This window comes from Passer domesticus, chromosome Z, assembly GCF_036417665.1.
Source record: "Passer domesticus isolate bPasDom1 chromosome Z, bPasDom1.hap1, whole genome shotgun sequence".
NCBI classification, from domain to species: Eukaryota; Metazoa; Chordata; class Aves; order Passeriformes; family Passeridae; genus Passer; species Passer domesticus.
In genome coordinates, this window is record NC_087512.1 from 82,074,813 (window position 1) to 82,095,413 (window position 20,601).

Sequence of the window (20,601 nt, forward strand, 5' to 3'; positions counted from 1 at the left end):
AGGAAATTTTATTTCCAAGAGCAAGAAACAGCAAATTGATGCGGGCATCAGCCCGATCAAAGGAATAGAGGGGGGAGTTGTAATGGACAATCCTATAAGTTAAGGCCATTGAAAGTGTTACTGTTAAATGTGAAGTTTCAATAAGTTAAGTGTGTTAATTATGTTGTTGTTAAAATGTAAAACTTCTAATGTTACTGTTGATTTGAAGTTGTAATAAGCAAAGTTGTTGTTACAAGGTTGAACCTGTTAGTCCCTGCAGTTCACACCCACCCTTGTTACCTCCGTCAAGTGCTGCCTCCACTGCTCTCTAAAATGGCGCCGAGGAAACCTCCCTGGGAAATATGCAAATCAAGAGGAAGTCAAGAGAATCTAACTAAAGACCCTGAAACCAACAAACTAAACTAAAATTTAAGAAACTAAATGAATGGTTCTGCTTGCAAAAGGTACTCTTATTCAATTAGTGAGGTTTTAGAACTCACTGTAATTTCAACAGAACAGAGATGAAGTGAGGACCCTAGACTTCGAGCCAGACAGTTGTCTTCCTGGGCACGCTCGTGAGGACGGAAGCCCCAGTTCTGCTGTGCAGCAAAACTGCGTCACCTCCTCCTCTGCGTCGCTACCGGGAGCAGTGGCGGTGTGCGCGACCCCTCGGGCCCCCACCCAGAGCTGATTCTTTAATAAAGGCACTGAAAAGGAGAAAGATCTCCTGCCCATTTTTATATCACCAGGATATCTGGGGCTGGGAGGTTCCCCAGGCCAGGCAGGGTGCCCTGGGCAGGGGCCCAGCCCCGTGCCCGGCTGGGGCTGCCATGGCTCCACACAGGGACACTCCAGGCCCTCCCTGGGCAGCTGCTCCAGGCCTCTGCCCCTCCATGGACACAAGTTCTTCCTCCTGCTGCTGCCCCTGCCTGCCCTGCCTGGGATGGCCACTGCTGCTGCTGCTGCCCCTGGCAGCCCTGAGCAGAGCCTGGCCGTGCTCTGGCAGCCCTGGCAGAGGTTTGGCTGGGTGGATGGAGGGATCCCCCTCGGTGTTCCCTTCTGCAGCCTGCCCAGCCCAGCCCAGAGCTGCTGCAGAGCCCAAATCCTCTCTGGGGCTGCCCTGGAGCCTCTCCAGGAGCTCATCGTCCTTCCTGCCAGGCTGCTCCCGGAGCACCAGTGCCCACACAGATCGTAGAGCCGGGACCGGGCAGCCAGGCCCTCAGTGCCCGTGCCCCGCTCAGGGACACCGGGATGGACACCGGGATGGACACCGGGATGGACACCGGTGCAGCGGGCCGTGCCCGCCCCGCCCCGCCCTGCGCACCGTGTCGCGGGGCCCGCGCTCGCCGCCGCTCGCCGCCGCCCCGAAGAACCTGCTCAGCACCGGCTGCCCCGCGGCCCCGCCGCCGCGCCGGCCCCGCGGCATGGCCGGGCCCCGCGCCGCGGCGCCGCCTCCCGCCGGATGCGCCCGCTCGGCCCGCCCCGGCCCGCCCCGGCACGGCCCCGGCGCGGCGCGGAGCGGCCCGGCCATGGCGCGCTCGCTCAACTCCATCGTGGCCGTCAGCCAGAACATGGGCATCGGCAAGGACGGGCGGCTGCCCTGGCCGCCGCTCAGGTACCGCGGGCCGGCGCCGCCGCGCCCCCCGCCCGCACTACATCCCCCAGCGTGCCCCGCGCGGCCCCGCCGCGCCCGCCTGCTGCCGCGCGGCGCGGGGCACGCTGGGGGCTGTAGTGTTCGAGGGGGTGCGCTGTGAGGCGGGAAAGCGGCGGCGTGGCGGGAGCGCGGCTGTGGGGTTGTTTTTTTGCGTGGGGTTTCTCTCGTGCCCTGGCCTCAGGTTATCGCTCGTGCGAGTACGGCTGTGGGACAAAGGTCCCTTCTCGGCCCAATTCTGTCCAACAGCCCCTCGCCGGGCTCCTGCAACATTCCCATCACGAGTGGGGGTTTTTCGTTGAAATTAGAGAACTTGCAGAAATTAAAAAAAAAAAAAATAAAAATTAGAGAACTTATTCTTAAGACACGTTGTAACGCATTTCGTGCTTCCCCGGCAGGAATGAGTACAAGTACTTCCAGAGAATGACGAGCACGTCCCGTGTGGAAGGTAACGTGTGGGGGGGGTGAGGCACCCGAAACTCGGATTCCGCATTTCCCTGCCTGCCCTCACAAGTATTTCACCTATTTCCCACATGTATTTCAGCCCTTCGCAATCGGTCGGGTTAGATGAGGGAAGAAGACGAAGCAGGTATTTCAGAGCAATGCAGGTGATCTCTTAGGGAGCAGTTTTCAAGTCCTTCTTCCATCAGAAGAACGGAAAACTTGATGTAAACTTTACCTAACTAGTCTTTACGCAAAACTCCAAGTTCAAATGGGAAGGTTGTCACATTAATTAGCAGGGGTGGTTTGTTTTTTTCAGTCTGCGTTAGCTTATCTAACTTGTTTGCTGTGGCTCAGCCTTGGCCATTCGACCCACCCCTCTGACCCTTGTGACAATAATTTTGCCGAGTTTTCTGAGTGCTGAGCCAAATCCATGCACCAGAAAGTCCAAACTATGGAGCAGAAATACTGCAGTTGTTTGTCAACATGGTCACTTTTTCATGGTTGGTTTAGGGATTTTTTTATGCTGTCAAAACTCACTTGTTTGATAAAAACTCACTTCTGGTCAGCTTCACATATTCCCTTGTTTTGATTAGGTGCCTTACTCCATTTTCTGCCTTGAAACTCTGTTTTGATTAAGCAATTTATTCAATTTTATTATTTGAATGTCTGTTCCATAATCCACAAGGAATGTCTAATCTCAGTTTGAAACAGTTCTGAGTAAAAGACTTTGCATATGTTCAGAAGACCTGATTCAACCCTGTATGTACTAAAAAAGGGCAGAACACAACTGGCAGTTGTAAGTCTTTTTAGATGTCTGCAAGTTGCGTCTTACCTGGCAGGAATAAGCTGTGATCAAGAAAAAAGGTGTTTGAAATATAATTACAAAGAAACATTTTGCTCTGTCCTGCCTGCAGATCTTTTGATGGGCTGTGATCTCAGATGCTAGGCAGGTAAAGTGCTTCATAACCAGACTTCTTAATAGATTATGCTGGCATAAATCTTCACACCAGGGATGTCACCTTTGCCTCTCTTGTGTCTCAGCGTGGAAACAACATGGAAAGAGTGACCATGTTGGCATTGTGGGTTTTTTTCTCTTGATAAAAAGAGAAAACTTTTAAAAATGTTTTTAAAAAGTAATTCCCTTTTCTCATAAAGAGGAACATTAATTTCCTTAAGAGATTTACATATGGGAGGTAATCAGGATATGAATGCGTGGGTTTGGCCAGAAATTATATTTATGTGTGAATGTTAGAATGCAATTGATCACCTGTAGTACTTTGGCTCTAGATTTAAATTGACTGGTTCCTCTCCTAGAAATTGTTGTGGGTTTGTAAATCAGTTCTCATTTGAGAACTGGGGCCTGAGCTTGTGCTTTTGCTAGCTGCTGCAGAGGGGCTTGGAAAGGCAGGGGAGGTTCATCAGTGCCTCTAAACAGTTCAAATCAATTCTGTCCTGCTCAGGTAAACAGAATGCAGTGATAATGGGTAAGAAAACGTGGTTCTCCATTCCTGAGAAGAACCGTCCTTTAAAAGACAGGATTAATATTGTGCTCAGCAGGGAGCTCAAGTAAGTATGACAGATAAGGACCCTGTAAAACAAATAGAAACCTGCACCAAAAAATGTCTGTAGTGTTACAACACACAGTAGTTCCAAATGTACCATTTTTGATACTTGTTTAGAAAGCATTTCTGCTGTTGGTTCTGAGTGTTATGACTACTTTACTCTGAATTTTTAATTAGAATTCATTCACAAGGTGATTGTCTTTACTTTGCATCATGAGTACTACTTCTAGCTCTACTCACAAACCATTTGAAAATTTTCAATAGTGTTTCTGACTCATGCATTTACCTGTATTTCTCTAGTTCCTGCTTACACTGGTGGCCCCCAAGTCCATTTTTTGAAATCCATTTTTATTAGGATTTGTGGATGAACAATCCTTTTTCAGAACTTCTTGAATGCATGAGCCACAGCCACGCACATATTTTTAAACACAATTGTCCTCTTGTAGTGCTTTATTGCTTTGGAGGATGTTGGTAGATTTGCAGGTGATTATGTGAGAATATTGGCTTTTCAGCTGGTTTTGTTGATTGAAATATTAACGTTCTGAAATTCAAGTGAAAATCTACATTTTATTTCTTGATTATCTGTATTTAATGATCTATGTTTGATTTATCGTTTGTGTTTTTATCTTATAGAGTTGTAAATTTCTCAGTTACTCTTTTTCAGAAACACTTGAAATTCCAGATTCTTAATTTATAATGCCTCCTAAATGACAGTTAAGCTGTGATCTGTTGAACAGTCCTGCAGTCAGATGAGACTTCTAACATAATTCGGCAATAACAGGCACTTCAAAATAATTAACGGGCGAGCTGCATGTAGTTATTTGTTAATTCAGCAAAGCACATTTTGTGTCTAGAGTGTGTTGATGATCATGATGAATTGTCCTTGACTTATTTAGTAACAGAGCTCTGCTTTTTCTAGGGAAACCCCGGAAGGAGCACATTATCTTTCCAAAAGTCTGGATGATGCTCTAGCTCTTTTGGATTCACCAGAGTTACAAAGCAAAGTAGACATGGTTTGGATCGTGGGAGGCACTTCAGTGTACAAGGTACATTTAGCCTCCTCCTAAATTACTAATTTTCTGTGATGGGATGAGGATGAAGCTCCTATTACTGCTGCTTTAGGAGGTGCTTTCCCTTCATATTACCAGCAAACTGCAGTGATTGCAACAGAACAGGTCTCAGAGAGCAGGATCTCAGCTCTCAAGTTCACAGTACCTGTCTAGAAACTGAACATTTCATCTTGCCAGCGGGGCCAGTGTCACACTGTTGTTGTGCTTTTGAGAGCTTTTCATAAATACCTAAATTGCTGGATTCTTCAGAAAAAGCCCATATTGTTATGTTTATTTTACTGAGCCCATGTTTTTGTATTTATTTTACTGAGATTGCTGGCTGACCCCGCAGTGGGTTTGAAAAGAAAAAAAAAAAAGGAGAAGTGCTCCAGCATTTCTAGCCGGAGTATGACGCTTTGTACATGTAAATGGGGAAGAAAATAGGATTTAGAGAGAGCTGACAGGTCATGGTGTCAGCAATAACAGGAGATAACCACACAACAAAAGGTCGCACTCACTCTGCCTTCCCATCCAGCAGTGTTCCTGCTGCTCCCACTCCCTGGGTCAAGGATTGTAAAGCAAATTCTATTTAACAGTAAAAGGAGCAGTGCTGCTGTGCTGTAGTCATTGCAGGCATGCTGGGAGGTGCACTGCAGTTGTTGTTGGGCACTTGGACGTGAGATGTGTGATGGCAGTGCCATAATGCACCTGGTGGGAGATCAGGGCTGATACTGTGCCCTGTGCACGGGGTAGAAAGTGCATTTTCCTGGTACTTTGTGCCTTTACTCTTTGTGCTCTTCCTGAATCTCTCCTCTTTGTCTGAGGAAATGCATCTTTCACAGTAGAAGCAGTGGAGTAGATTGCTAAGATTGTAAGATGATGAGGCACCCATGGTTCCTCGTGGTGAAGTCCACCATGTGTGGCATGTGCAAACCCATTCAGCCTATAATCAGATGTTATCCTACAGAAGAAATATCCTTGGCTCTCTGCCATGACAGAGGGTTTCTGGAGAGACTTCTCCTCACAGAGGGCAGAGCCAGAGCCAGCTGTGAGCAGCAGCATTTGCCCCTTCCCTGCCACAGGCTCAGCTATAAAGAGTTTTTGCTTCTGCTGCTTCTTCCAAGAGCATCTGTCCTGGAGGCTTCTGGTATTTGGAAGAAAATAATGCCTTTTTTTAGACCATTACTCACCAATACTGACATTACAAATTGGCAGTTTTGACAGAGAATAAATTGGAATGTACTGTTTGTGCTGGTCAGTACAAGGGAATGTGTAAAGTAATAGGAGACCTGGTTACCCTGGACGTGGACAAGCATTGAGAGAGGTGGGAGTGTCCATTGTGGAGAAGAGAAGGATCCAGGGAGACATCAGAGCCCCTTCCACTGCCTAAAGGGGCTCCAGGAGAGCTGCAGGGGAACTGGGGACAAGGCATGGAGGAACAGCACCCAGGGAATGGCTCCAGGGCCAGAGGGCAGGGCTGGCTGGGATCTTGGCAATGGGAATTGTTCCCTGGCAGGGTGGGCAGAGCTGGCACAGGGTGCCCAGAGCAGCTGGGGCTGCCCCTGGATCCCTGGCAGTGCCCAAGGCCAGGCTGGACACTGGGGCTGGAGCAGCCTGGCACAGTGGAAAGTGTCTCTGCCATGAAACAAGATGATCTTTGAGGTTCTGTCCAACCCAAACCCTTTTGTTGTTCTAAAATTTCAGCTGTTTCCTCCCTTTCAGTCATCTACTCAAGACATTTCTAAGGAAAGTTTAATTACGTTAGGGAGAAATCTGACACTTTTATACAGATTCCTGCACTCAAACTACCTTTGTGGTGGTAACTGGAAGGGTTTTATGGTGACCATACACATCTGCCAAAACTACAAGTAATATTTTTAGTGCCTTTGTTAAAGATGCACAAAGGATTTTACAGGAATATTTCCATTATGCCATGTAGAAATGTGTGGGAAATAAAATAGCAGTTGGTAAATTGAGGTGAATAATTTTATTCAGTAGTTGTAGGTATTTGGTTTTAAAGCCTTATTTTGATTTCACTAGTTTGTGTGGCTCAAAGGTTGAGACCTGGTTTTGTTCATTAATACAGGTCTGTGCTTGTCTATGACAAACCTACCCAGTTTTGATTATTCAGGCTGTTACAGGACTGTCTTACAGAAAACCAAGTCTGTTTATACTTTCTGCTGTCAAACAGAAAGGATGCTCACATGAGAGTTCCTTGCTGCCCTTTTAGACCAAGGGAAGCACTTGCAGGTGGCAGATTTGCAGATTCCTGGTGGGTTCTGCCTCCAGGGTTGGCAGGGGTCCCCAGGGCAGAGTGAGAGATGAGTGAATCTGACTCCATGTTCTCAGAAGGCTGATATATCATTACATATTATATTAGATTGGATTAGATTAGATATATTATATTATATATTATATTGTATTATATTATATTTATTGTTTATATTATATTAATTTTCAAAGAACACTATACTAAAACCATACTAAAAATGGAGAAAGGATACAGACAGAAGGCTTAACAAGAATGATAATGAAAACTCATGACCCTCTCCAGGGCCTGGACGGTGACTGGTCATCAAGTAAAAACAATTCACATGAAACCAGTGAAACAATCACCTACCACATTCCTAAGCAGCAAAAACAGGAGAAGCAAATCAGATAATTATTGTTTTCATTTTTCTCTGAAGCTTCTCACCTTCCCAGGAGAAGAAATCCTGGGCAAAGAGATTTTTCAGAAAATAAGATGGTGACAGTCCTGGGCACATTGAGCTCAGTCTGGTGCCATTCCACTGGATTCCAGGGAATAGGAAGCAGACACAGAATGCACAGGATGTGAGGGTGCTCAGCTGAGGGTGTCTGTCAGAAGCTGCAGCAGCAGCCTTGCCATTGCCAGGCAACACCTCCAGGGCCCACATGGTTATTTCAGACAGTGGTTGTAGTCCTGTGCAGCCTTTCAGCACAGCTCCTAGCCTTAGCACCGTATCAGCAGTTCATCACTTTGCCTTGGGGGCTCCATCCTGATCAGGGCTGTTGTCACAAGCTCTGGGAACGATCCTGCAGCCCTGCTTCTGTAGGTGGAGTGAGCAGGGAGTGTGCCATGACCTTCCAGGCCTTTGCTGGCTTTTGTTTCCCACACCCCTGGGGGGTGTCCTGGGCTGTTCAGGATGTCCTGGCACCCGCCCTGCTGCGCCCTCTGCTTGGCCCAGACGGCATGCTGGAGCAGCAGCCAGACCTGCCCCATCCAGGGAGCTGGGCCAAGGAGCAGCAGCTGCCCTGCTGTCTGAGTGCACGTCTGGGACACGGCTGTCCAGGCAGTCTCAGCCACAGGTGGCCAAGGTGCCCTCTCCAGCCTTTAGGAACTGAGCCAAGCCAGGGTACTGCAGCATGCTCCAGATGCCATTTTGGGACAGGGTGCTGCCTGCCAGGAGTGGGATGGAGGCAGGGGTTTGCAGCTGTTCACATCCTTTTGCCCCTCAGACTGCAGAAGAGGGAGGGCCAAATCTGTGAATTTTGTAAGGACGCAGAGCATCCCTCTGTTGGCTCTGGCCATCTCTCCCACTGCCCCTTGGTTCTCAGGGACACGGTTCTCTCCACGGTGTGGGAGGATTGGCATCAGCTGCCTCAGGCTCTCTGTGAGCTGTGGGGGCCATCCAAGCCCTCGTGTAGGTCACACTGATGCTGTGTTCACACACTCTAGGAAAACCTACCTGACCTCTGCAGCAGGGAAAGGGAGAGCAGTGGGGACAGGGAGAGGCTGGGTGGAGTGTTGGTATTGGCAAGTGAGAGCAGGAAAGATTGAAAACAGCTCCATCAGTTCAGTGAGGGTTCAGAAGAACTCATGTGGGTGTCATCTTCTCGAATTTGACTGGACACTGAACCCTCATCAGGTTTATTATCTCCTAATGTAGCCACAGGGCAGTAGTGATGCCCCCAGGGAAGCTTTTGAGCTTCTGACAGCACAGACTTACCAGGTTAATTTGCTTGGATATTAGTGCAATGCCATCCATGTGCACTGTTCTGGATCTCCTGAGCTCCAGGAGGAGCTGGGGTTGCTGTTGTCTGCCTGGATGGGGAAGGAGGAGCCCAGCAGTGGGTTACAGCAGTTATGGAGCTGTTACACATCATGGCAGGCACTCTGTGATTCCGTGAGAGCACTTGGTGTTTGGAAGGCTGGCTGCTGGCTTGTGAGTGCTTCCTGTGTGCCGGGGGCCTGTGGTGCTGGCTCACTCTTTGGTGCTGGCCCTGGAGTCCCTCACAGCTGTTAGAGCTCATCAGATGCACTGGAGCACAGCTTCTGGCTCCGTTTCATCCCCAAGACATTTCCTTCATGGATGTTAAGCCTGCTCCCACATACAACTCAAGCATGGTGAGTGGGGACAGTTGGAAGATTCATTAACAGTTGAACAGTGATCTTGGAAGTCTCTTCCAACCTTAGCAATTTTACAATTCTCCACCAACCTTCCCCATTCTACAATGGTGATTTCAAAACCAGGTTTCTGTTCTGAGTTAAGACACTGCTGCACCTGTGTGGAGGTATTGTCTCTTGAGAGGTTCAGGTCTTGGCCTTGACTCTGAAAAATAGTGCTCTCTGGACATCCTGGGTGGGTCAGAAGCCCAAAAAAGGGTTTAGGCTGGAAAGGGCTTGAAGGCTCATGTCATTCCAAACCTCTTGTGATGGACTGGGACACCTTCCACTAGACCAGGTTACTCTGAGTCCACGCAGTGTAAGTTGTATCAGTCTCTTTTAACTGCATTTAAGCTGTGTGGTTTAGATGGGTCAAAAACAACCTTGAGGTTCCACGAGCGTAGGAGCTCTAAGTCTATCCAATATTAAATGGGATGTTAAAAAAAAAAAAAAACAAACAAAACCAACAACAACAAAAACACACACATACAAATCCACAAAAACCAACAGACCCAGATGTCAGCTTCCTTATATGTATGGTGTGGTTTTATGATGTGTGAAGTGAGTCTATCAGCATTCCACCAGCTCAGCTCTGTGCCTCCTCCGATTTCTCTTCAGTCCCAAAAAAAAGGTGAAACCAATGGAGTGGGCTGGACAGGGCAAGACTGAATTGAATATCAGTGAGGACCTACTCTATTCCTTGTGGAAAGGACAGCATTACGACAAAACTCTTTTGCCACCCTGCCATGTCCTCAGCAGTATTTCACTGAGGCAGTGTCAGAGTCCTGAACAGACTCCTTTGGAGGCTCCAGCTGTGGAGGGTTTTGTGTTTGATACAAAATTCACTTATCTGAGGTTTTATGAAGTTGCCTCTGGAGAACAGGGGGGACCAGGTGTTCCCAAGGGAACAGGAGCTGTCCCCATGGCAGTAGCTGGAGTGGCAGGGCTCGGGGTGGTGGGGCAGGGTCTGGCCCCATGACCATAACCAGCTCAGGCATAGCCTGGGGGTGACCAGGCTGGGGCCGGGTCAGGATGGCAGCCAGTGGCTGATTAAGTGTGTGCTGAAATCCCAAAGCAGGAGAAAGTTGCCCTGAATGGAGCAGAGAACCGTGGAGAACCGTGTTTGTCCTTGCCCCTTGCACTGGGCACTCCCAGCTGCTGAGGAGCAGTATGTGGCCCAAAACCAGCCTGAGCCTGTTGCTCTTCCCCAAGCTCTTTTCTGTTTGCTGTTTACTGGTCGTGGGCCACCTACACACACAGAGCCCTTCTGGCAAACTGAGGAAGCATCTGCACTTCTTCTGTGAGTGTGGGGACAGTGACACAGCTGGCTGGTTCTTTCAGCTAATGAAACCATGTCCCTAGAACAGAGGTCACCATCTGGTCTCCCTGGGATTAAATTCAACTTCCTTTGCACCGCCTGTGGTGGGTCCCTCCCTGTGCTCCTCCCTGGCCTGTTGTGGTGGTGGAGAATTCTTGATGAAGCTGGATTCCCACAGGGTTGGATAGGAAGTTGGCTTGTTCTCCTGCTACAAAGCAGAAGTGTCTCTGTTTACAGAACACATGTTTTTATTTGTGAGGCAGATTATTATTCTGTCATTTTGCAGGTGTGACTCTTCTTACCTCCCTGTCCCTAAACAAAGAAAAATACTAGTGTTTGTGTACAAACTGGATGGACACCAGTTCAGTGCTGTTCGATGCTTGTGTGCTGTGACTTACCTCTTTCATTTCTAACTGTTCTCTAGTAGAGCAGCTTTTCTACAAATTAGCCTCTCAGCAGTGGTTAATTAATTTTATTGGATTCCATTTGTTATTACTTGGTTCCTGCGCTTGTTGAAGTAGTACCTAATAGCCTGCTGCATGGTGAGTCACCTTCCACAAAAAGCATTGCTCGTTGCCAGTTTAAGCGAAGGAGAGGAACAGCTACAAGCTTTTCAAAAATGTATTGTAACCAGCCCTAGTGTAGCTTTTCATGGGTTATTTTAGTGCCCACAGGGTCTGGAAGAGCTGCCATTTTTCAGTCTCACAACAAAATCTATATTCCAAACTCCCAAATTTGGTGGTGAAAACCTCACCTAACAAACATTATCTTAGAACATTTTAATCCAAGGACCTTGGAAATGTAAAAGCTTTCAGCACATGTTACCATGTTGGCACAATCCAGAGATCCAACTTGGAAGTTAAACTAAGGGGTAGATTGATATCTGGAATTCTAGAAAATACAGCACAAATCCCTCGCAGTGATATTAAGCATCAGAGCAGATTACTTTGTGGTGTGGGCATCTCTCACCACTTAAGCCTTCCTGTCTCCCAAAGAGGTGTGATTCAGAAATTGCTTGTTGCTACTGGGCCTACTGTTCCTTTCTTCTCACAGGGCTATTCAAATTTTGTTCTTAACTTCTGTCAGATACCCCAGGCTCTGAGAATAGGTATTGCTGCCACTTACCAGGTGGAACTGACACAGGGTGAAATTATCCCTTTAGAAAGTGCTCTTCAGCAGAGTCTAAAAGAGGAGATTCAGAGTGTAATTTTCACGGCTTTGCTGAAAGCCTGTGATACATAAAATTGTGACTGAGTTTGTGTTGTTTCTAAAGGCAGCAATGGAGAAGCCAATTCATCATCGATTGTTTGTGACAAGAATCTTGAAAGAATTTGAAAGTGACACATTTTTTCCAGAAATTGACCATAAAGACTACAAGCTTCTAACAGAGTAAGTACCAAAATGTGTATCAGGGCGGTTGTCAGAATAATCTAATTTGAATGTTTTGAGGGTTATGTTAAGGCTGTGTTGGTTTGAGTTTGAGGTGAATTTTTTCACAGAGTCATACTTCACTTACAACCTGGAATGGCACCACACTCTGCACAGATTTTCTTGGAAGTTGCTGTGTTCTTCAACTTTCCTATGGTCTTCACAGTGAAGAATTGTCTATGTCAGTTTGCTGCAGAAATAGCTTTTTCTTATTGTTTCCTGGTTTAGAATTACTCAAATATTTACTAAGCTTTGTAACTCTTAGTATGTTGTTAGTAAATAGTATTTGGCATCTGAATGTGTTTGACAAATTGCCAAATACAAATTAAATTGACTTGACTGGAGAGGCTTGAGCTTTATGGATTTCTAAGGTTATTCCTTCCCTCTTGAGAAAATTGCTTCTTCCTTACAAACACAGTAGGAAAAGGTGTACAAAAACTTACAGTTTCTGCCATTCACTGTGGTTTCTTGTGTATTATCCTTGTCATACTCCAGTTGTGCTTTTATGTTCTCTGCAACAAGATTACATCAAACAGGCACTGAGGAGCAGCAGAAATTCAGGCATCTGCCTCAAGAACCAGGGAGGACCAGACCTATTCTCCTCCTGTTGCTCCTGTTTTGGCTTTCAGCTGCCTACAGACCAGCAATAGAAGAAATAGAAAGCATGAGGAGTGAAGCTCTCCTCGGGGGGCCCAGGAATGGATTAGCATGGCTCTGGGGGAGGATAGGCAGGGGCAGGGAAGAGGGATGCAGGACAGACAAGGTGGGTGGGGAGGATGAGTCACCTTCTCCAACTCCAATATGTTGTGAACTACTCTGTGCTCATTTGAGTGTCCTGAGATCTGACCCAACGCTCCCTCTTGGCTGTTCCTAGCTATACGTTGTTTTTGGCCAATGTACTGAAATGAACATTGGTGTTAGAACATGATTTTGTGAAATAACGGGTAATTTCCTCGCTGAAGTGGAAACCTGATGATGCCAAACCTTACCAAATAAATTTAAAATGTATCTCTCCCTCAAAGTCAGTATTACTCATACAAAATCCTTCTTCTTTCACGGGGAGATGAAAAGATTTTTTTGAAAGCGTCTATTAATAAGAAGTGGTTTAGAAAACCTGGAATATAGAGGAACTCTTTCTATGGTAGCAATCACCTGTTTAGCAATCTCTTGCAGACTTGTAAAAAGCCTTGTCCTTAGCATTTGCTCTAGACCAACTTAGGAAAAGCAGGGCAAGGGAAAAAAACCAGTGTTCCATAATATCTTCTTCCTTAGTTGATATTTTGAATGACATGTTGGAGGCTTTAATAAAAATGTTGGGTATTTCTTTAAGCCAAAAATAGGGGTGTTGTTTTGTGTCAAGAGTGTGTTTTCTTGATCTAAAAGATGTGCATATAAATCTTGGATAGTAGTTAGGATGAGTTCTAAAAATGGGGTACCTGTTCTAAAAGACAGTGTTTTCATTTTTTTTCCAAACATGTTGCTTTCCTAGTTGATTGGATAAATCACAGGTGAATCATAATGATATTCTTACCTGCTTACTGGCTTTTGCTTTTTCTTCTCCTCTCTCCCTAGGTACCCAGGTGTCCCTGCTGATGTCCAAGAAGAGAATGGGATCCAGTACAAATTTGAAGTGTATGAAAAAAGTGTTGTGGCACAATAAGGGAGGCATTTTGTACTTCTGTGTAAGGGCAGGTATTTTAAACCATGAAGTTTTACTGAGTGTAAAGATACATTAAAATTTTGAAGAGAATCATGCCTGATGGTAAAATACTTCAGTAGTGAATGGTTCCAAAAAGCACACCCCACACTTTGAAGACACACCCTGCAGAAGGGGTTCTGAGCAATTCCACAACAAAGGTTGCAGGAGACCTTTCACTGATCTTACAATCCACGGCAGCATCCCTGACAATTCCACGGATAAGGAAAGGCATTAGGCTGTGTCAGAGCTTTTCTACTGAAACAAAGGGTTTTGGTATCTCTCTGCTTGTTCAGAACATGCAGCACTGAGAAAGCACCAGTCCTCCAAGTCTGACTGGGTGTTGTATACATTCATAACAGCCTTTAAATGCATTGTTGTGGGGGTAAAGGTAAGCAAGCCCAGCAGGGAAAGGGGGATCAGGAAGTCTCACGCAGCAGGTGAGGGGTGCACTGATCCAGGACCTGTCACTCCAGGGTGTATCCCACAGGATCACAGGTCCTGCTGCAGCAGGGGCTGCCCTCGGGGTCACAGCCTCCTTCCTGCATCTGCTGCTGGGGTGTGGGCTCCTCAGGCTCCCTGAGTCCTTTGTCTGTGCTTCTCCTGCCTGACCTGCCCTGCAGGGCTCTCCTCCTCTCCCCTCCTCTCACCCCAGCTGTTGTTCCCCACGGGTTTTTCCCCATCTTCTTAGCTCTGTTGTCCCAAAGGTGCCAGTGGCACTGGTGGGCTCAGCCTTGGCCCAGGAGCCAGTGGTATTGGCCCCACAGGACACGGGGGAAGAAGCTTCCAGCAGCTTCTCACAGAAGCCCCCCTGCAGCCCCCCTGCTCCCCACAGCTGGCCACACAAGCCCAGCAAAATCTGGTAAAGAAGGTTTAATATTTGCCTAGGTGCACAGCTGTGTGAACGCTTTGCTGCTCTTATAAAAAGTCACTGTGTCTCTTTGACTGCAGCCACTTCGAAGTGGAAGAAAATATACATTGATTTCATAAAAAGTCTGTGTTCCTATGTTCCTGCCAAGCATTATCAGTAAAGATGCAGTTTGTTTATCAGTGTGATTATGAATAATCTATGTGACAAATGCGGATTATAAGCAATAGTGGAGTAGTTCTGTTTCATCTTTATTAGATACAGTTAAATACAGAAATACTAGAAATATTAAATAAACTGGTATAATTTACGCTGGTGTTCCCTTAGAATATCAGCTATGAGCACCCCTTGAATTTCCCATGGCACTTTACTACAACACCTAGCTGATAAAAAACATATTTGTTACAGCACCTGCTCTGAGTTGTCTCAGTTTTCTCTGTGTTTCCTTTCAAACTGTAAGCACTTCCCTGTATTGATCTTCTTGTTCCATGTGTGCTGATGCTACATCAATCGATAAAAACAAGTTTATGCTTACATAATGCTGCAAGAAGTCTCCAGAGTTTTAAATTGACAGCACATTGTTGAAGGGGAGGAAAGAGACTGCTACCAGGGAGATGTCATTTGTTTTTTTTTAAATACGAGTCACAGTGACCTGGCAAGAGAATAACCTCCCGAAAGTGTTTAAAACATACCTGTTATAGGTCAGTGTTGAAAGCTCTGACAGTTTGCAAAGTACTGTGTTTAGGACAACTGACATTTATTAAAAGTAGGAGAAAAGACTTGATGCAATGTTGGCTGAGGCCAACATACATTAGAAACTTTGTGCCTAAGTGCCAAGATAGGGTTCACTGAGGCCAGGATGTTTTGTAGCATCATTTCAGTTTCAAAGAACTTTTAACTTGGGTGCAAAAACAAGCCTGCTGAGAACATAAGTGGTTACTCTTGATTCTTTGTGGACTCACTCAGTCCTCTCCAGATTTAACTATGTCCTTTGTCAGATACAACAACAAATTAAGTTAATTGACGTTTCGTGGAAATGTGAACTTCTGTCTCCTGCTTTAAACTTTTCAGAACAGAATGCTGTTCCCTCAGTGTGGCTCTCTGCCACAAAGATCCATGTTTGTTTGGCTTGGTTTTCAGTGGAAGCACTGCATTGGGACAGCACCTTTTGTACCACAGCTTTTCAATATACAGAGCCCGTTGAGAATCAGGAGAATGCATTTGACTGAACCCAAAAATCATGTTCACAGCCAAGGTTGAAGGCTTGCTGTCTCAGGATGGGTGAGCAGAAGGGTGTGAGCCTGTGTGCTCAGCAAGCACCTGCAGACTGTTTGCTGTCGGGTGTATTGTGAGGGTGGTTACCTGGCCCCTGCTACTTGCCCTGGGTAAAAATAAGTCTCTCATACTGTGGCTTGAAGAGAAAAAAAAAAAACTGTGTTCCAAATGCGTCTTGCCCATGTTTTGTTTACTCCTGTACCTCATTGATGAACAATTCCTTGAAAAGCCATAGATTCTCATTATGTCCAGTACAGGGGAAAATGTCATGTTTTTACCCAGTTCCATGTAGCTAAGTGCAATGAACAGCATCATGAGTGACAGTGTAATTACCAATCACCAAGAAAAGTCTATACAGGTATAATTTAATCCCCCTCATTCATGCTTTACCGGGAACAAACTGTTCCAAACATATTAAAATTTTAATTTTCAAAGATAATACTAGATTTAACAAGATAGCTAAAACCAGAGGGTTTGCATAAAAAGTGAAAAACAAACATAAATGTTTTTATTGCTTGTCTATTACTCATTATCTCTTATCTGACAGTGGACAGCGATTTCCATTTGGCAGTAGAAAGCTGATGTTTTCAGTAGTGTTAGAGCCACGGTGTATTCAAGGTCAGAGCTGGGAACATTCCAACAACAAATCTCTATCGTGGACAGCAATCCATGGAAAAGAAAGGTACACTCTGAAAAATAAGTTAGCTAATTTAGCAAATAAAATACTATTAGTATTTATACAGAAGAGCAGGGGAAAAACAGGAAGGGGAGAATGTCAATGATTATCTTATTCAGGTTATCTGAGGAGAGCACCGGTAGCACTTGATGTGACATCTTAATGGGGAACAGACAATCGTGTTGACTTCATCAGACAACAGCTAATTTGCTGAGGACTTACTTAAACCTAAACCCAAACTCAGCGTGAGTGGTTAAAAAGTTATGCTAACAGAAGAAGGTGGGAGCAGGCAGAGACAGCAGCTGACTTGGAGGGAAGGATTGTTCCTTGATCAGGATAGAAAATTAGGTGAGCAGTGGTGACAGATGAGGCGACAAAGCCTGGTGAAGTACAAAACTGGGAGATGCCTCCCTTGTTATTCAGGTGTGCATTAGCTGTCTCTGCTTGCCCCGGAGGGCTGTAGGAATAAAGACAACCAAGTTAGGGTAAGGCTGGCTGAAAAATCTGAAGAGTCAGATCCTGAAACCGAAGAGTGGGAGAGAAGAAAGAGAGAAGAGGAAATTGATGCTTCTTAGAAGGATGCGTGGTTTATCTTGTTAGTTTGCCCTGTGGCTATAATTACGAAGAAGACACTTTAATAGTGCTTCGAGGTTTAGCACCTTGAAGATGCTGTGACAAAGCATGTCATTAGAGAGGGATTTTCAGGATTTGGGTGTTTGTGCGACTGCCTTTGTCAGCCCCACAGAAATCCTCAGCTGGAGCTGCTCTACACCTGGGAGCTCTCCCATCCCAGAGCCTCCCGTGCCCAGGGGCTGTCGCTGTGCCCAGCCCAGGGCTCTTCTGCTTCCCTCGGTTCTGGGACTGCAAGTGAGGAGCCTGCCCTTTTCCCTGCCTTCACTGGCTTTCAGCTGCCTCTGGGCTGAGCCTGGGTTATTCTACCCTCTGCTCTTTGCAGATCGTTCTGTCTCCTTTCTGCAAAATCAAAGCAAAATTCATACAAGAAGCCTTTTGTTAGATTAAGTGACATGGTTTGAAAAGAGCAGCTCCTAAGCAGAGGTCTATTCTGAGTACATTTTCAGGACTTTTTTTCGAGTGACTTGGACAAGAGCTTACATTGCAAAAGTTGCCTGTTCATCTCCAATTAAATTGCCTGGGTTAAAGTAGATTATCTTTTCTCATACGTCTTGCTTTGCTCTTTTTATCATTTTATGGGTTAGCTGCAGCATTTGTATATCATCTTCAGTCCTTGAGCTGTGGTCCTCACTATTGTGTTCCTTATCTCTTCAGTTGTCCCATTGGATTGAAAATTTCCAGAAATTCAGAAAATTGGGCTGATCAAGAGAAGTAGGTATTTCAAATAGGTGTCTCCTAAGTATGTGCTTGTTTCTGATTAAGTGGGGGTAAAGTGTTTGTCTTGAAATTGGGCCATATATTTGCCTAGGTAAACAAAGTTGGAGGTATGAAATAAATATTTTGTTAATTGGTGTGTGCTGTGAAGGGAAAGAAAAGATCAGGGGAAAAGTAAGTACAAACTGAGAATAAACAGAGCCTGAGAGGAGAGGAAATGAATTATACACCTTTACCTATGGAGCCCTAAATCAGTGTCTTTTCCTTCCTTGAGCAGTTCAGTTTAACACATTCCTAATGCCATGCAGTCTTCTTCAGTAAGCAAGACATTATTCAAAGCCATGACATCATTTATAAATTATGTAATTGATTTAATTGAAAAGGACACTTGCATGGAAACAGAACATTTTGACGTTCATGCTTCCTCCAAATGCAGTTTTCCACACAAAACCCTGCTGGGAACACTCACGTTGGTTTCGGACAGCTGTCCCAGTGGATGGATTACCAGCCCTTCACTGGAGATCCCTGCTTCACCTCAATAACTTAAAATGGATTGGGCCACTGAATTGCACTACAGCTTGTTCAGTTGTACTAAGGAGCACTTTAGAAGCGTTTAGTCTTTTTAGTTCTGTATCAGTAGCTCATTCAACATGTCCAAAAAAGCTCCTGGAAATGATTTCTTGTGAAAACAGCTGGAAAAAGAGCTTCATTTCACAAGAGCAAGAAGGAAGTTTTAATCACCATAACTCCTCTTGTTAGATTTTCCTCAAAAAGATTAAAATTTAGATCTGGTCCCATCAGTGGTCTTAGGTGGAAAACCTCATTAATGTAACACATCTAAGTTTAGAAGGATTTATTCGTTTATAATTAATTTTAAATCCTTTTTTTCTCATGCCTGTTCAGTTGTTTATCATGTCAGAAGGCAACCCATTTGACGGGAGTTCTTTACTCACTGAGTATTTTTTGTGCATGTTGCTATTTCAGCCAGTCAAAATTGATTTCTTTAGTGTTGACTCTCAGTGGCTCTCATGAAATTATGGTTATCTTTCCAATGGAATCATGTAAATTCTGTTCCTTTTGTTGCAGACCAGTGTCACTTTTTTTTTCTGCACAATATTTCTTTCGTAGTATGTAATTCAGATTCTTTTAGAAACTCCTCCAGACATAAAAGTACAGCCAACGTTCTGCTCCAATCTAAACAACAATTTATAAACATATGTATGAGAAAGATTCTGCTCTAAGGGTGTTCACAGACTGTGGGAGCTGGCAAAAGATAGTTATTCCCTGAGCTTGCTGATTTTTAGCAGCCAGGAAGGCAGCACTTGGATTGTGCAGCATTGCAAAGGCTTGTGCCCGTGGAAGAAGACATTTATTGCAATATATTCTCTAAAGCTGTTAGAGGGAGCCCTGCTTCCGTCACCAGCCACAATTATTCCTGCAAGTGTCACAAGTGCAGTTCCCACACACACTCAGTTTTTTAATCGAAGTACTTGGCAATAAACACCAAACACTTCAGAGAGATTATTTATCCAGGCAGAAAGCTCCATGTCCTAAATAGCTAATCAAAGCAGGCGTGATGGAAACCAGGAGATGCCTGGGCACTGGCATGATCTGCCTGGAGGCAGAGGGTCACACCAGAGCCTGGCGGGCCCACGGAGCCTGTTAGCAGGGACAGTGCAGGGCCACGTGTGCCTCCAAATTGCCTGGGAAACAAACCAATAACATAACAAGGCACTTCTCTAGATTTTACACTGCACGCATGGGGTTTTTGTGAGACACTTCATAGACTCCTAATTCCTTCTGTTTGCTTTTGGTCATTATTTTTGAAGCACAAAATATAGCACTCCACTTCTCTCTTAGACCTCTCAACTGATGTCTCTACATCACTACCATAATCCCCTTTCAAGAATGTGAACAAGCAAGCAGCTGTGCCTGTTGCATTTCAGAGATATATTTTTAAGAGCACTGTTGTTTACAACATGAGCGCGTTCCTCTCAGCAAACAGTTCTACTACAGTAAACATCTGCCTCTGCACCCAATGGTTTAGGATGTATTTAAGGTACCAAATTAATATATCATAGCAATGGTTTCAGGGTTTGGGGCTTTTCTCAGTCGTCCCAACTAAACCAAGGTAAGTAGGCTTCTACATTTTTCCATTCATTCACAGTTTTGAAAATAATTCTATGCACTAATACCTAATAAAGTAACTGAATTACTAGAACGACTTATGTTACTTTATATCATGCTCAGCAATTTACACGGCAGTGAGTTAATATATAAGTAATTACATATATAAGCATCACAGCTCCTTCCCTTGAATGAGTTCTTGCTGGTGTAGGCTGAGGCTGGCCAGTACCAAACAGGCACAATGGAGTGGTCACAATTTCTCATGGGAAGCAAAGTCCAAAACTAGGGCAGGGGGTGAGGATGTCAGATCGAATTTAACTATTTCCATTCCTTTCATGTCCTTTATCTTCCTATGAAGAAAGTGGAGCTGACCTGGCTGATTCCCAGGATCCCAAGGACACAGGAAAGGCCTGACTGTGGCTGATGACCCAGGTGTGGCTGGACTGCCAGATGCCAAGCCAGGGCTTTCAGCTCTGAGACCACCTTGCCAAAGCAGGGCTCCTGGGCTCCAGGCCTGCAGTCCAGTGCCTGCAACTTGCTGGAAACTAAATGTGTCATTTTCCTGCCTGCCTGCCCATATCTGGGCACAGTTTAGCGGGAATCACCCATCTGGGGCCAGGCTGTGATCTCAGAAATGCTCATGAGGTCGTGGCCTTGACGAGCAACCTCGAGGGCTGAGCTCCTCCTGAGTACCAGAGACACTGTCTGCTCCCAGGATCTGGTGCTGGCTGATGAGCAAGTCCAAGTGGGTGACCATTTTCCTTGTTGAACATTCA

The 20,601-nt window shown here is 45.4% G+C and overlaps 2 protein-coding genes across 9 annotated transcripts in view; one reads left to right on the top strand and one right to left on the bottom strand.

Annotated features, from left to right (window-relative positions):
• The window catches only part of MSH3 (mutS homolog 3), a 109,970-nt gene extending 108,412 nt beyond the window's left edge, over nt 1–1,558 (bottom strand). For both annotated transcript variants that reach the window (XM_064405165.1, XM_064405164.1), the window contains exon 1: nt 1,304–1,558. In XM_064405165.1, the coding sequence (XP_064261235.1) occupies nt 1,304–1,558 (255 nt within the window). The remainder of the gene's footprint in view (nt 1–1,303) is intronic.
• On the top strand, nt 1,458–13,586 carry DHFR (dihydrofolate reductase). 7 transcript variants are annotated; one of them, XM_064405171.1, is made up of 7 exons: nt 1,747–1,772; nt 2,029–2,078; nt 2,175–2,219; nt 3,535–3,640; nt 4,556–4,682; nt 11,682–11,797; nt 13,409–13,586. In XM_064405171.1, exons 3-7 carry the CDS (start codon nt 2,198–2,200, stop codon nt 13,494–13,496), a joined length of 459 nt encoding a protein of 152 aa, XP_064261241.1. In that variant the 5' UTR covers nt 1,747–1,772; nt 2,029–2,078; nt 2,175–2,197; the 3' UTR covers nt 13,497–13,586. The 7 variants fall into 7 exon arrangements, with proteins under 7 accessions (XP_064261236.1, XP_064261240.1, XP_064261239.1 ...); XM_064405173.1 differs by lacking the exon at nt 1,747–1,772 and adding an exon at nt 1,790–1,814; XM_064405166.1 differs by lacking the exons at nt 1,747–1,772; nt 2,175–2,219 and adding an exon at nt 1,458–1,594.
• Nucleotides 13,587–20,601: the final 7,015 nt, after the last annotated feature.

What these genes read in the sequence shown, in the direction of transcription:
- DHFR (XM_064405166.1), top strand. Translation starts at nt 1,509, where the DNA reads ATGGCGCGCTCGCTCAACTCCATCGTGGCCGTCAGCCAGAACATGGGC. An exon ending in GTGCTCAGCAGGGAGCTCAA is followed by an intron (nt 3,641 to 4,555) that starts GTAAGTATGACA and finishes TGCTTTTTCTAG; the next exon opens with GGAAACCCCGGAAGGAGCAC. An exon ending in GAGGCACTTCAGTGTACAAG is followed by an intron (nt 4,683 to 11,681) that starts GTACATTTAGCC and finishes TTGTTTCTAAAG; the next exon opens with GCAGCAATGGAGAAGCCAAT.